Genomic DNA, 15486 nt, shown 5'->3' with positions numbered 1-15486 from the left:
GTTATAACTATATCTTAAAATAAACCTGGGTCCAACAGAATTTTGTATCACAAACAATCCTCCCTTAATTGGCTTATTGGCATGACTTTTTAGAATGCCCAAACCTAATGCCTCAGGGCAGGTAAAAATATGTAACACGCGTATACAGCAACTGGGGGGAAAGCTTGCCAGGGGTGGGGGGAAGTATTAGTCTTCACTCCAGCCAGCAGCTTAATTTCAGCAATCAAAACAAGGCTCGTATAACACTAATAGGCAATGGGGAGTGTTATTTCAGAGAGTATCTTATTTCTAGTGGTGTATGTTGCTATAAGCAAACCAACATTCAACAGCAAAATTGCCAAATCAATCATTTCCCTTACAGCTACAGTAGCTCCACCCTCAGTGCCCACTGCAAATCTACAGCCTAATCCCCTCTTTATAGCAGTGAGTGGTAGCAGCCCCTTGACGCTAAGAAAGCTATCTCCGCTATTTTTAAGCAGGAGCCAATTCATTTCCAGGCACCACTGCTACAGACGTTTCGGGGCCTTTCCTGTTCCAGGGGGTGGGGCTGTCTTCTCCCTCCCCAGTCAAGTGGCAATGCTATGCACCAGACTCAGCTGAAGGCCTTTCGGGGGCTTGAGACTCCACCCACCTCCACCTTGTCAAAACAAAGCCTCCGTCAGTCAGTTACCAATTCACCATACAGGCAAATTTCAACAGGCTCATTTGGTCCACAGACTGGGATGGGTTTTTTCCTCATCCCTGAGTGAGCTGTGCTCCACTCAGTGCTGCAAAATCTCCCAATGTCTACATCATTCTCGCTCTCAGCCACACATTCAATTCCCTTCTCCACCGCCTCGTAGTGCACCACTGCAGATAGCAATTCACATCGATCTTTGGCTCATGGGCTTCTCCCACCACCAAGAGCTATTGGCTGATTGCTCCTGCATTCTCCGCCTCCCCACATTCTACTACCTTACAGCTGATGAGTGGCAAGTCTCCTGACTCACCCCTAAAGCCTCCTCCAGTAGCCCAGATCACAGCAGCCAACCCACCACTAAAGCAAACAACAAAGCAAAGCTAGAGAGACCCTGTTGAGAGTGAGCGAGCGAGAGTGGGGTGGGGGGTGGCAACGGGACTTACATTTGAGTGAATATGCACATAATCAAGCTGCACATTGCTCAGTTTTACAGTTGAATTAAAATATAGCCTAGATTATTTCTTTTTAAACTACTACAACTCCTTAAGACAGCCTTCCCCAACCTGGTACCCTCCAGATATTTTGGGGGGACTTTAACTTCCAACAGTCCCAGCCAAAATGGCTAATACTCAGGAATGCTGGGAGTTGTACCCCAAAACATTTTGAGAGCAGGAAAGGCTGCCTTAAGCTATCTTACATTTGCCCATGTAGAAAGTGAGAACAAAGCTTGCCTCAGAATACAGTGAAAGTGAACAGTGAGAGTAGTTTTAAAAAAAGAAATCTGCATCAAAACTCTGACAGATTATACTTTCTAGAAATACATGAGAATGCCACTAATAACTCTTCCTCTTTTTCAAAGGGTGTATGTGCCACTTAAAGAAGATCTGCTCTACTTTCAGTTAGCAGAGGTTATGAAAATTATGTTGACACAACTATACATGCAAATTGCATTCCTCAGAAGGGACGGAAAAAAATGTGGTTTGCGGTGTATCTCGGTTTGAACTTCACAAAACAAACTATCTATAATCATTTTCCAACTCTCCTCTATTGCCCTATATGACATATCTGCAACAACAGCTACATAAAATGTAATGGACACTGATTTTACCTAACAAAAGAATAGAACACCTTTATAAAACCAGGGACCTTTATAGATCATTCAAACCAAGTTTTTTCTCTTCTTTACACTTTAATTGCAGATCTTTCTACAGTATGTATTGTGCTATATGAGGTCTACCTGGCGAAGGAGCTGGACCAGGGGCTGTTACGGAGATTGTGCCTGTGTTTGCATGTAATACTAAACCATTATTTAATGTTATCAGGAGGAGCTGCAAGCCTTGGGCTTGCACACCCTCCCCTCCCCTCTTCTCCTCCTCCAGCTTGGCAAGGAGGAAGGGATTGGAAGCTTCCACTTCCATCTCAGTTTAACCATGGTTTAGCTCAGGCATGATGAACCCAGGGGCCAAATTCCATTTCTGAGAAGTTCTCGGGGACTGCATTCAAGTGGTGCAAGCCAAAGGCAAAAAGATGGGGCCAAAAATACGAGCATATTGTCACTTAAAGCTCTTACTTCCAGTAATGATGCTTTAGGAGAGGCATTTCAACCTTTTAAAGTGGAAAAAACTGCACAAAAGCCAGGAAACCACTAAATGATTGGTGGGTGGGAGTGGAGCCAGGGGAAGGGGGTGTGGCCTTTCGGCGAACAGATGGCCAGACTGGGACCCCAGGTGGGCTGGATTTGGCTTCTGGACTCTTGGTTTACCGTTATGTCCAAACTCTAAACTGTGGTTACTGTTCATTATGGTTAGTGGGGGGGGGGAAGCTAGCTTAGTAATAGATTGTTTGGAGTTGGCTTCTTTCCACTAACCATAGTTAAGACGAGCTGCAGTTTAACTGGTTTCAGACGTGAGGACAACCTTTGGTTAGTTTAAAACTGAAACGAAAGCTTCCAAATTCCTCCTTGTGGCTGTGCCAGAGGAGAAGGAAGGAGCGCTCAAGTCTGAGGTTCACTGCATCTTGTCCTCATCACATTAACCATGGCAAACGAAGCCAGTATGGTTGCTGTGTATGTCAGATTGTAATGCTGAAAGAGACACCCATTTTGGTGCTAAAGAAGGCTGCGGAACCACCGAGGAACTTTTAAAAAGTCACCAGTGGGCAGGGAAGAAAGAGGTAGGACTTGAACTTGCTTGGCGTGGGCACACAAAGGCAGGCACAGATGGAGAAAAGTATTTCCTTGAAATATATCACTGCCAGCAAGAACTGCCAGGTGGAACGGAGATTAAAGTAGACGAAGACGAGGGAAGGAAGGAAATTGCAAAAAAAGAATGTACTGCACAAATGTCATTTGAATTGTGTGCAAGAAGTTATTTGTTTCTATTTGACCATTTCACACTGAATTCAACTTCGGAGGGCTGAATTCAACTTCGGAGAAGCTCTTGGGGGCTGCATTGTGGTGATAGGTGGAGTCTAAAAGCAAAGAAGGCGGGCCCAAACTACCAAAAGGACTGGGTGCTTAAAGCTCTTGCCGCCAATAACTAAGCATTATGAGGCATTTCAGCCTTTTAGAGTGCAGGAAAAAGGTGCAAAAGCCGGGGAAACACCAAACTATTTGCAGTTGGGGGGAAAGGGGTAGGCCAACGTGGGCTGGATGTGGGGCATAGGGCTGAGCTTCAACAGACCTGCCCTAAGCGAGGCTAGGAAGCTAGTACAGCTTCCTAGCCTCTCTTATGCCAAACTTACACATGCCCAAAGCCTCGGCTTTCTGCACACTGAGAAATTTTGATGTTGGGGACTCTTGCAAAATAAACTATCCCACCCACATTTATCTGCTACCCAGTTCTGCATATCTACTCTGGCTACATATCTAACACTGCAGTAAACTGAAAATGATAGTGGTTGAAATCTAAATGTATATCACATGTAAAAGGAAGGGGAAACCTCCCCCAAATTCTCTGCTTAACTCCCTCCCTCCACTGCCCTATTCTCTTAGCTGTGCTCACTTCCAGTGTTGTAGTTTGACTGAGGAGAAAATCAACTGGACAGGTCAGACTGAAAAGACCACTATTTGGCCAGTTGTCAGCAGACGGCATCCTCAGGCACCCCTACCTCCTTCAGGCGGCCCTCATCTGTTTTTTCCACAATGACCACAGCAGCAGCTTTGATTTTGGAGCACTGGGCATTTTTACCCATCATAATGCCCCAGAAATCAGCTCAAGTTCTGGGGCATCATTGGATGGTGGGGGAACACCTGTTGTTTGAATCCAATATTGCCACCAACACCCCCACACACACACACATACACCCCCCTGGGGTGCCCAGCATTATACAAGGGTCACTCACCTTGGTATTATACGAGGGGCACTCACAAACTTTTAGGTGATCTCAATCATTCAAGGGAAGATGGTTTATCTATATCTATATCAGGGGTGGGTAACATGCAGCTCGCAAGCCACATGCTCCTCCTGGCCCCTAGTGCAGCCCTCATTGCCCCATCCTGAAATTCGGCAGGGCAGTGCAGTGGCAAAAAAAAATCAACAATGTGCTACGCAATTTCATTGGCAAACTGTGATGGAGGCTTAAAAGGGACGCATTTAGCCTGAAAGCAAGCTACAATTATCCCTTTTCAGCATCGCAGTTTGCTGCTGAACAGCAAAGTATCTTCTTCTTTTTGCCAGACCTCCTGAAATTGCCACTTCTGATCTATATGAATAGTAAACATTATGGATTGGTTTTGAAGTTCTACTCAATGCATAGAAATAGATAAAGTAAATAAAAAGTTGAATTTCAATTCCAAAACAATTTACACCTTGATCCAAAATGTTCAGGCCAGTTTATCATCTCAATGGCATCATAGTTCGCAATGTTTCTGTATAGAGTGGTTCTCGGTGCATTTCATCCTAAACATTTGTAAGCCGATATAGGAAGTCTTGCAGAATAACTCGTAAGAAAAACAAAATGACTCTCTTAAGTAGCAGCACAGCTTCTTGAAACAGCATTGAAACAAGACCCTCATTTTGCTTTCAAACACTGGCTCTCCTGATCGTAAGTATTTACTTCCCAGTGACTCTTACTGATTTCTGAATCTTACTTTCCAGAGAAACATGTCTATGATAGAGTCTTATGGTTACATCTTTTCTTTTTCACTCTAGAGAAAGCATGGGGGGGGGGGGTAATCCGGATCGGAATCCTAGCATAGTGGGTAGCGAGTCTTTAAGCCTTTCCCTTGCCAACCACTAAAGTTCTGGTCCAGGTCGGAGCACTTCCCCTATTTATAACACCACACTGTGATACATTAGAGCAAACAGATCACTATTTGGCAGTATAACTTGCAGGTGCAGGGATCCCAATCTGGACTGGAACCACAGTAGGGGAGGATAGTTAAAGCCCCTAAAACCACTCTAGGGTCACAATCTGGATCAGGCCCCTTGCACTTTATCTAGAATCAAGAGGAAGGGAAGACATAGCTACTTTCTATGAATTTCAAGTAATGTGTGCTCAGTCTCTTAGTTCTCGTAGCCTAAAACACAATCACATACATGTTTACCCAGAAGTAAGCCCTACAGAGTTCAGTGGGCCTTATTCCCAGGTAAGCATGTTTAGGACTGCAGACAGTCAAGATTTCTGGTAATGCTTTTAAGTTGGTGATAAGGCTGAATTTCTGGTAAAGTCATGACAGCCGGAACACATTTATAAACACAGTATCAAAAGGTTTTTTTATAGTACCTGGTAAAATTCCCGAAGCCAATTCTTCTGTAGATTTTCTGGCTGAAAAATAAATAAAATAAATAAATAAATGTGGGTTGCAAAACAATAAAGACAAGCTAAAGAATTTACTTGCTAAGCCAAAGTTAAAACATTATTTCATCACACAAGCAAAGAATAACATTTCATGTACTGTTATTATAAACACACACACACACAAAGTTACTATAACTTCTGTCAAGTACACTGTCAGTATCTTGTAAAGTTTATCCCCTCAAGCATTTCGTTTACTTTTATTTTATTTACTACACAACATGGTTTTCTTTAGAGCCTTAGATTTTGATCAAGGAGACTCAAGCTCAAATTCCCACTTATCCATGAAGCCTACTGGGTGTCTCTAAGCCAGTTCTATCTGTCAACCTTGCAGGGTTGTTAAGAATAAAAAGAAATAATCTCATGTTCGAAAGGAAACAAATGTGATACATCATCTATTTGAACCAGTGTGGTGTAGTGGTTAAAGTGTTGGACTGGGAGTCAGGAGATTCGGGTTCTAGTCCCCCCTCAGCCATGGAAACCCAATGGGTGACTTTAGGCCAGACACAGACACTCAGCCCAACCCACCTCACAGGGTTGTTGTTGTGAGGATAAAATGGAGGAGAGGAGGAGGATTATGTATGCCGCATTTGGTTCCTTGGAGGAAAAAAGTCAGAATACAAATGTAATAAATAAATAAATAGTTATTTTCAGTAGTGGCTTGCTCTAGTCAGAGATGTAAGCATTACTTCTTCAGACCTTCTGTTCTTTTGTACATAATTTTGTTATTTCCCCCCACACCTTGAAAATACATACTTGTGACTGTTGCTTTTCTTTTGCTTGCTTATATTTATTGTATTGAACCCACCACTATAACCTTTTAACCATGTCTTCTCTTTCGCTTATGCTATATCATGCTATACCAGGTTAAACTTAAACTAAGTTTTGTCCTCTTCAAATTTATACCAAGCATTCTACCTGAAACTGTTTTGTGCACATCCCCGAATCAGACAAAGGATATACACAGAACTGACCATCTTTCTGGCCAGGCACAGTCAGATTCTAGAACGTATTTTCACAAAGTGGAATTAAAAATACCACTGAGGCTCACTGGGCTTGCAAAACAATTTGACGGTTGGGAAATAGCACAGATTGATGCTGTTGTAGCAAATCAGGTACTTTTAATTAAGAAATATCTAATACAGCATTGACTTTGACTTCACAGCAGTAGCAGTTATGAACGGTAGATCAGAATGCTGAAAATCTAACTGCCTTGCTGAGATCTTAGCCCGGTGGTGGGGAACCTTAGGAATGGGGGCCAAGTCCAGCTCTCTAGAGTTCCCCAGATGACCACACCCCTTCCCCTAGCCCCACCCCCTTTCTCCCAACCACCAATCATTTGGCGGTTCTCTGGCTTTTGCACAGTTTTTCTCCCCCATTCTAAAAGACTGAAATGCCTCTCCTAAGGTTTAGTTATTAGCAGTAAGGGCTTTAGGTCACAATACAGTGAGTTGGTTCTATCCATCACTGGAATGCGGCCTGTGAAAGCTTCTCTGAAACTGGACTGAAAGAGGTTCCCCACCTCTGCCCTCACCTTACAGTTGAGTCAGGACTATTGGAAACTGAGTCCTCCCCACCCGCCAAGTTTCTGCCTTTTCCCCATCCACTACCATGATCCGTGCACCTCTCTCTGCTTTCACCCCTGTCTACCAGCTACCATATTCAGTTGTAACACTCATGCAATCATAAATGGTCAATATCATAAGGAGGTAAAGCAGAAACAGAGAACCAACATCCATCAGGAGCACGGTGTACAGGGGAATTAAAAGATTTCCAAGATTTTCAAGCCTAGATTTCCAGAATGAAGATGACTTGCAAAACAACTGAATATCATCAGAATGCTTTCCCTTCGCTTTGCTCAACTTGCCTTCTTTAGTTCATGATCAAAATGACTCATCATTGCTTTTTCTTGGAGGCCTAAGATGGACTAACCTTAGGTAGAGTGTCAATTATGATTCAGATGCATTTCACAGAACCCAGTGATTGGCTATGATCTTTAAGGGAGGAAAGAAATGGGTCAAGCTCAGCCATTCTTCTCAGGTCAACGGCTTGAGGCCAAATGTCTATAGAAGCAATAGATGCACTAGAAGGCAAGTATTCACTTTCCAATCAGACAAATCAAATACAAGCAAATCAATCAGGCTAAGTGCAGGTTCACACAGGAATGAACATTTCTTGATGGCACATCACCCAATACTTTGTCCCTGAACAAAATGATGAGGAGTGGAATTTTTCCCCAGTGCCATATACATTTCTGTGGACATTTCCATTTTTAAGGATACACTGTTTCACAAAATTAATTAACAATCCAAACTCAAAGTTGTAATTAACTACTTTCAGATGATTATCCCCAGGGAGTACATATAATTATGTGCACAGATCTTCAAACGTGCTAAAATTACTATGTTAAGTCTTTAGTGCATTCCATTTTTTCCTTCACGCTTCCAATCCAGTGAAAGTGGGCTGTGGAACTCAGGACCTCTTTGAAATATTTGTAAAACTTCTGCTTTCAAAATTGAACCACTTCATACACCACACATTTAACAATGATAGGATCAGTTGTCCTCTGATGTTTCATCTCCCCCTAACCTGCTTTTCATTTTTTTTAAAAAAAGGAAGATAATGTTTAACATACTAACCACATAGCACAGTATTGGGAGCAAAAGACCAACATGGTTATGAGTTGCCGGCTGCATCATATAAACAACACAGCACCACTGTGCAGCCACAATGGGGTTAATGGAGTGTATAGACAACCCCCTGAACAACAGCACTCCACAGTACAGCATTTCATTGTAGATCCCACTTGTTAACTAACAGCTATACTTCACATAAAGCAGTGATTCATCAATTGTCACCAAATGAGAAACAAAATATTTTACTGTTATAGGGCAATGGCTTCAAACTTTCAGCATGATGAAATATCAGTTTTCTATTTTCAAAGCTACCATTCTAAAAAAAATGACAGAAACTATTGTTTTGGCACCACGCTCTGTTTGGAAAGCAAACAGAAGATAGTCCCATTGGTTTGGGATACTTTCAATAATAACAAGTCTCCCAGTTATCATGTTCTAAGCATTGAACGCCTTTTAAAGAATTAAAATGGCAGGCTGAGCTTCTTACACAAACAGGAAGTTGGCTTTTAGGGGTTAGGATATGGACTAACTAGCCTCTGATGATGTACAATCATCTCCAAAACATAGAGCAGCACATAGTCAACTCAGTCCTCACAAAACTGCGCACACATGAAAACCTGAAAAACACCAGAGTACCCAGGAAAATTTATGGACAAGACAGTCAGTCAGCAGTGTTATGAAAAGGGATAACTGCTCTATAAAATACTTTATGGCAGCTGTTTTATAGATACCAAATCATTCTGGCATTACCCAAGGCGGGGAGAAGGCATCCAGTTCACATCTCCAGGCACTGATCTGATGACTGTTTATTTTTATTCTTGCTTAGCGGTTCTGGAAAATTACAGGGGGGAAACATGGGAGTGCATCACTGCTACAGGTTTTTCAGAGCTTAGAAATGCATAATCAAAAAATGCCAACTGTCATTTGAAATGTTTTTACATAAGAAAGTCTGACAGTATATCTTTTTTTCTAAAGGCAATTAAAACTGAGGAATGAGATATGTGTGTTTTTCTGTTCCTTTCAGGCAACAAATCAAGCAAGCAACAAAAAGGCACCGAAGGAAGCCTCCAAGGTCCTTCCTCTTAACAAAGCTACGAAACTATGAAATAATCTCCAAAAACCACCCACTGGACACACAGGTAATTTCCCAGTGGATTAGTGTGAGCAATATTGCTGTGAAAGCAACTATGTATGGTGGTTTACAAGACACAGGTACCTCTTTTGTACTGGGGTAGCTGTGGCAACAAAATTTCAGTTGATCCAGGCATGCTTTCTGGATGTAGGTTCGGGTAGAAAATGATTGGTTGTTCAGACAATCAATGTATTTTGGGGACCTTAGACACAAGGCATTTCTCTCTACACATGCATAGTCACAGGAAAGCAAATAAGTGGCCCTGATATGCGGGAGGAAAAGGAAACGAAGCTCCACATGAAACTCCAAAATCATCACCCTCTATACCAACACTCATTTTTCCTTCCATGACAGCCCCACCCAGCACACAGCTGTGGCTAATCTTAATTGGTTTACTGAAACAAGCCAGGATCATTAACCATGGCCTAAAGTTGGCTTGTTTCAATGGGCCTGTTCAGAGAACATACTAAACCATTTGCAGCAAATGGTTACGTGAGTGTGTTTAAACTGTGGTTATGTAGCCCTCATGGTTAGAAATGCTTTACACAACACACTAACTCATGGTTAACAAGTCATGCTAAGTCATAATGTTTAGCTCAAACTGCTTAACCACCATGGCTTAGCATGCTGTCTGAACAGGGTCAATAAATCATAGTTAGCACTAACCATGGTTTGTCTGAGTTTGGACATAATAGTTGAAAACAGAAGATTGAGAACAGAAGTGAAAGTTTCCAATCTCTTTGCGGCCAAAAGAGGAGAGGGGAACAGGGACTGCAAGAACCTAAGGTTCAGTATGTAGCATTATTATTTATTTATTTATTTATTTATATAGCACCATCAGTGTACATGGTGCTGTACAGAGTAAAACAATAAAATAGCAAAACCCTGCCGCATAGGCTTACATTCTAATAAAATCATAATAAAACAATAAGAAGGGGAAGAGAATGCACCAAAAAGGCACAACGTAGAGTAAAACTAACAGTATAAAACTCAGATAAAAATCAAGTTTTAAAAGCTTTAGAAAAAAGAAAAGTTTTTAGCTGAGCTTTAAAAACTGCGATTGAACTTGTAGTTCGCAAATGTTCTGGAAGAGCGTTCCAGGCGTAAGGGGCAGTGGAAGAAAATGGACGAAGCCGAGCAAGGGAAGTAGAGACCCTTGGGCAGGTAAGAAACATGGCATCAGAGGAGCGAAGAGCACGAGTGGGGCAATAGTGTGAGATGAGAGAGGAAAGATAGGAAGGAGCTAGACTGTGAAAAGCTTTGTAGGTCAACAGGAGAAGTTTATATTGGATTCTGAGGTGAATTGGAAGCCAATGAAGAGATTTCAGAAGTGGAGCAACATGGTCAGAGCGGCGAGACAAGAAGATGATCTTAGCAGAGTGGTGAACAGAAACCAAGGAAATGATGTGAGAAGAAGGAAGGCCAGTGAGAAGAAAGTTTCAGTAGTCCAATCGAGAAATAACCAACGCATGAACAAGAGTCTTGGCAGAAGAGACAGACAAAAATGATCGAATCCTGGCAATATTATACAGGAAAAAACGACAGGATTTAGCTACTGCCTCAATATGAGGAATAAATGAGAGCGAAGAATCAAATATAAAGCCAAGACTACAAGCTTCCTTGACTGGAGTAAGTGTAACATCATTGACAGTAAGAGAGAATGAAAGATGAGGAGAAGGTTTAGGAGGAAAAACAAGCAATTCAGTCTTTGCCATATTAAGTTTCAAACGACGATGAAGCAACCAAGCTGAGATATCTGAAAGACATGCTGAGATACGATCATGAACATCAGGAGAAAGTTCTGGAGATGAAAGATATAATTGTGTATCATCGGCATACAGCTGATATTGGAGACCATGAGATTGAATAAGATTACCCAAGGACAACATGTATAAAGAAAACAACAACGGGCCAAGCACCGAGCCTTGTGGAACCCCTACTGAAAGGGGAAAAGACTAACATATGGTTTAGTATTTTTCATGTGAACCAGGCCTAAGAACACCAGAGAAAAATCCCAAATAAATATGCTGTCATGTGGTTGTGAAATAGAGCATGTTTGACAGAGCTCACATGTTCTGTAATGATAGTTTGCCCTTTAAAGTAAGGGACAAACATGGAACTAAAAAGCATAGTCTTGGACATCACTCTGCGGTCTTCTATAAACTAATTTGTAATTAGAGGGCAGTGGATACTGTCAAAAAACAAAGCATAACTGAAACACAAACTGCATACAAATACTGGATACAAGACCAATTACTAATTCTGACTGAGGCTGGGAAATACTCATATATTTGGACATAAATTACTGAATCAACCTTTTTGCTCATCATGCAAAACATATTGTGCTAATGTTTAAAGGAATATTTTTTCTCTATCCTCTGCTCTAATAATGCATGCCACTTTTAAAAGTCATCTTCTCATTTATGTAGCACTTTCGATTTGAATATTGTTTATCCATTGAACCACTTTTTGGAAATACATTATTATCCAGTTTTATAGCAGGAAACTGAGGGTTGGAAGCAACAAATTGTCCTATCTGACAATCTAAGTCCATGGCAGAGGTAGGATGGTTGAAGTGGGCAAATCCCAAATATCTTCCAAATTTAAATCTAAATCTCTGCTCGTTGGGAAATGCTGAGGTGATGGTGTTTCAATATACCATAGCTATATTAAACAATTGATGTATACCATAGGTGCTACGTGAATAATAAAAAAGAGCATTTAGTATATATTTTAAATATTTGGATATTAAAGTCCCAAGACTTCTTCAAGTTCTCTTTCAAGTTTCTCCACACACAAATTATTGATTATTGATCCTGCATTTAAGCCAATATAAATTTCTATGCTTTCTAATATTGGAGAGAAGAATCCAAATTAACTGGGGGGGAAAGACCACCAGCTGCCTTCACTGAATTTGTTCACCAGATGGCAGCAGGAAGACAATATAGTGGAAGAACAAACGAGGACTAAAATGTCAGATCTATATACAAACTGAATTGCAGGGTTCTGTTCTAAAAAGCTTCCTGATAGATTTCCAACAATCCTGCAGTTTAGTCAAGGGTCGCTTCTCTATCGCTGTAAAGAAATGAAACTATAATCGAAAAAATACCAGCAAATTCATAGAGAATCTGGTTACTGTAACTCGGAAACCAGGCTGGAGTTCCACTGGTCATTCATTCACTGACACCCATTAGTTAATTCTCTGAATCCTATATAACAAGGTGGGCAGAAGATAGATCTGGATCTACTAGTAGATCTAGAGGGTGATTTGCAGTAGATCAGCAAGGATTATTGACTTCCAATTGTTAAACAATAGTAATGACAAATTATTTCCCCACTTTAAATTATACTGCTGAAATGTAACGTGGAGTGGATTTTTGTGTGGAAGGACCATGAGCCCTGTGGCGATAATTATTCAATTCTAAGTGTATCACTTTTGCAACTGCTCAGGTGGGTGGATCTTGGGGGTCTAGCAGATTCCACAAGTCTGAAATCTGCCTTCCACTGCTTTAGAATGCCTCCAAAGTCGAAGGCAGCTCCCTGTGTTCCTACATTATACAAACTTTCTGTCATGAAGCCCTTTCCATGTAGACATTTCTGCCAAGGAATTCCTATGTACTGCAGAGAGCTCTGGGCAATGTTATAGTGAATTAACCAAACCTATTAGGCTTCACCATGATACCCCATAAACTGAAAGTGTAGCCTAGAACGTCCCCCCAGAAATCCCCGGTAGCTGCTCACTGCAGAAAAAAATCAACAGAGGCAGGCATATTGACCTCTAGGGCAACCTGCCCATGATTACTGATCTTCTCATCATCTGGGCTCACAAAACACCTGAAAAACCACTAGCTTCCAGTCAACAGAAAGATTGTGGTTCTTTGGGTTAACTCCTCTTTCATACATAATATTAGATGCATTTTGAAAGGTTCTTTCCTAAGACCAGGGGTGGGAACAAATGTAGCCTTTCACCCACCCAGTGTAGCATGCAACACCCCCTAAAATTCAGGGGTACTTCCCCCAAAATCTTTTTTAAAAAATTTTGATAACAAAATGACTCTCTGGAGCAGCTCCAGACACCATTTTAAAAAAATATTTTAATCCCCCCTTTTTGGGACCCATGGAAGGATGCAGTCCACAGAGGGGTCGGGGTGGGGCAAAAATGGATCCCGGACCTTCCAAAGTTGCCCACTCCTGTCTTAGATCCAAAGCACATGTTAAAGATGTGGCATCCAGCAAAATGCAATCGCTCAAGTTTGTTTTTACTCTACCGGATGTGCAGAGGTTCCAATCAAGATCAGAACCTTAGCTTGGGAATGAATGAAGTCCTTTCCACCCCTCCCTCACTGTTGTCCTGATATATATTGGGCCTCCCACACCTGCAATTTATAGTGCCAAATAGTGATCCACTGAAGCAAATGGCTCCTTATTTAGAAATATATACATTGCAGGCGCGCACCCCCTCCATCTGGATTCCAGTGGAGGGAAAGGGTTAAAGTCCCCCTACCCTCACACAAGGGTCCCAATATGGATCACAACTCCTCGACCTATTCTAGAGTTAAAAAGTACTAGCAGCTACATCTTTAACGTATGTGTTGCTCTCCAATCCCATTTCTATTGCTCTTGCTAGCTTCTTTTTTAAAACTCTAAAAGCATGTGGAATCTCTTAAAATAACTGGATACGTGTACAGTTCATCACAATTAAACACCATTTTGACCTTTTCCTGGAATTCTGAGTCCCAAAGCTAGCTCATCTTAGGCGAAGTTTTGCGTTTTGTTTTTTAATTGGAGCCTATTTCAGTCACATTGCTTACAGCATTGGTCAGGGACATAAAGCAGTACACTGGCATACACATGGATACCACATGAGCTGCTAAGTTATTGAAATAAAGAATGCTTCACAATACACAGCCAACTTCTTATCTTCCCAACATCCACGTGCCTGACAAAGGTGGTGTTTATGTTGTTCTTTTATATATATTTGTAATAGTATCAGTTATCAGAATGAGGGATTGAGAAGAGGTGCTAATCAACTCCTTTGGATTTTTCTAAAATTGTTTTATAAAGAAAGAACATCTACAAACAGAGATATGTTTGTAGTATTCATAGAACAGATGAAACTTCTTTGAATGAGGAAGACTGAGGCCCTATTGAGGTGAAACAGCCTTTAATAGAAATTGTTTTGGCCCGGCATAAGGTAACACTCAATTTACTCAGATTTGAAGCTGTTATGTGTAAACTCCCATATTCAAGGTTAAAATCTCATGAGTGCCAACTTCAAAATGTTCATACAGTTATCATGTATTCCTGGGACAAACTTCAAGGGATGACTCTGATTACTGGCAAACATACAGCAGACAGATGAAAATTTAACTTCTAGCAAGAAAGTGTTGTTGTTATTGTTGTTTTAAAAATCAACTTATCTTGAGGCCAAACAACCTAGTTAGCCATTTTTATTATTTATTCCTATCAGTAATAGGTATTTTGCGAACTTCATCGCATACTCACAAACCACTGTGCACCTAAGCCCAATCACCATTGCTCCCATTTTACAGACAGGAACTCACTGGGCCCGCAGAAGAGCAATTTGAAAATATTGAACTTATGGGCACTTACACATAGACAGTAGAAGCCCTAGATTAGGCCAATATGGAACTACTATACATCTAGTTTTACACCAGTGTTTATCCTGCAAGAGCCTCGTGTGGCGCAGAGCGGTAAAGCAGCAGTTTCTGCAGCTGAAACTCTCCCCACGGCCTGAGTTCGATCCCAGCGGAAGCTGGTTTCAGGCAGCCGGCTGGGGTCGATTCAGCCTTCCATCCAACCGAGGTCGGTAAAATGAGTACCCAGCTAGCTGGGGGAAAGGTAATAATGGCCGGGGAAGGCAACGGCAAACCACCCCGCTATAAAGCCTGCCAAGAAAACATCAGCGAAAGCTGGCGTCCCTCCAAGAGTCAGTAATGACTCAGTGCTTGCACGAGAGGTTCCTTTCCTTTCCTTATCCTGCAAACATTGTGGCTCAGTTAGTTAGGTGACACACAGATGGGCCATTTCCTCTGCCAAATGTTGAACCTCATGTTAATTAATCGCCATCTTATCCCAGACTGATAAATATATGATGCATCCTTGAACAGGAGGGCTGACGCAAGGCATTTTGCAGATGTAAAGGACAAGATGGCACCCTCCCCCATTCCGTGTACAAAAGCTGAGCAAACTGGCAGCTGAATCTTACTTTAACACTGGTG

The 15486-nt window shown here is 41.6% G+C and overlaps 1 protein-coding gene across 5 annotated transcripts in view; it reads right to left on the bottom strand.

Annotated features, from left to right (window-relative positions):
• The window catches only part of INPP5A (inositol polyphosphate-5-phosphatase A), a 290804-nt gene that overhangs the window by 221498 nt on the left and 53820 nt on the right, over window positions 1–15486 (bottom strand). For all 5 annotated transcript variants that reach the window (XM_063132848.1, XM_063132845.1, XM_063132849.1 and 2 more), the window contains exon 2: window positions 5405–5446. In XM_063132848.1, coding sequence (XP_062988918.1) covers window positions 5405–5446 — 42 coding nt within the window. The remainder of the gene's footprint in view (window positions 1–5404; window positions 5447–15486) is intronic.

This window comes from Elgaria multicarinata, chromosome 8, assembly GCF_023053635.1.
Source record: "Elgaria multicarinata webbii isolate HBS135686 ecotype San Diego chromosome 8, rElgMul1.1.pri, whole genome shotgun sequence".
NCBI lineage: Eukaryota > Metazoa > Chordata > Lepidosauria > Squamata > Anguidae > Elgaria > Elgaria multicarinata.
The sequence above is the reverse complement of the archived record's forward strand: the minus strand, read 5'-3'. Positions and strand labels throughout refer to the sequence as shown.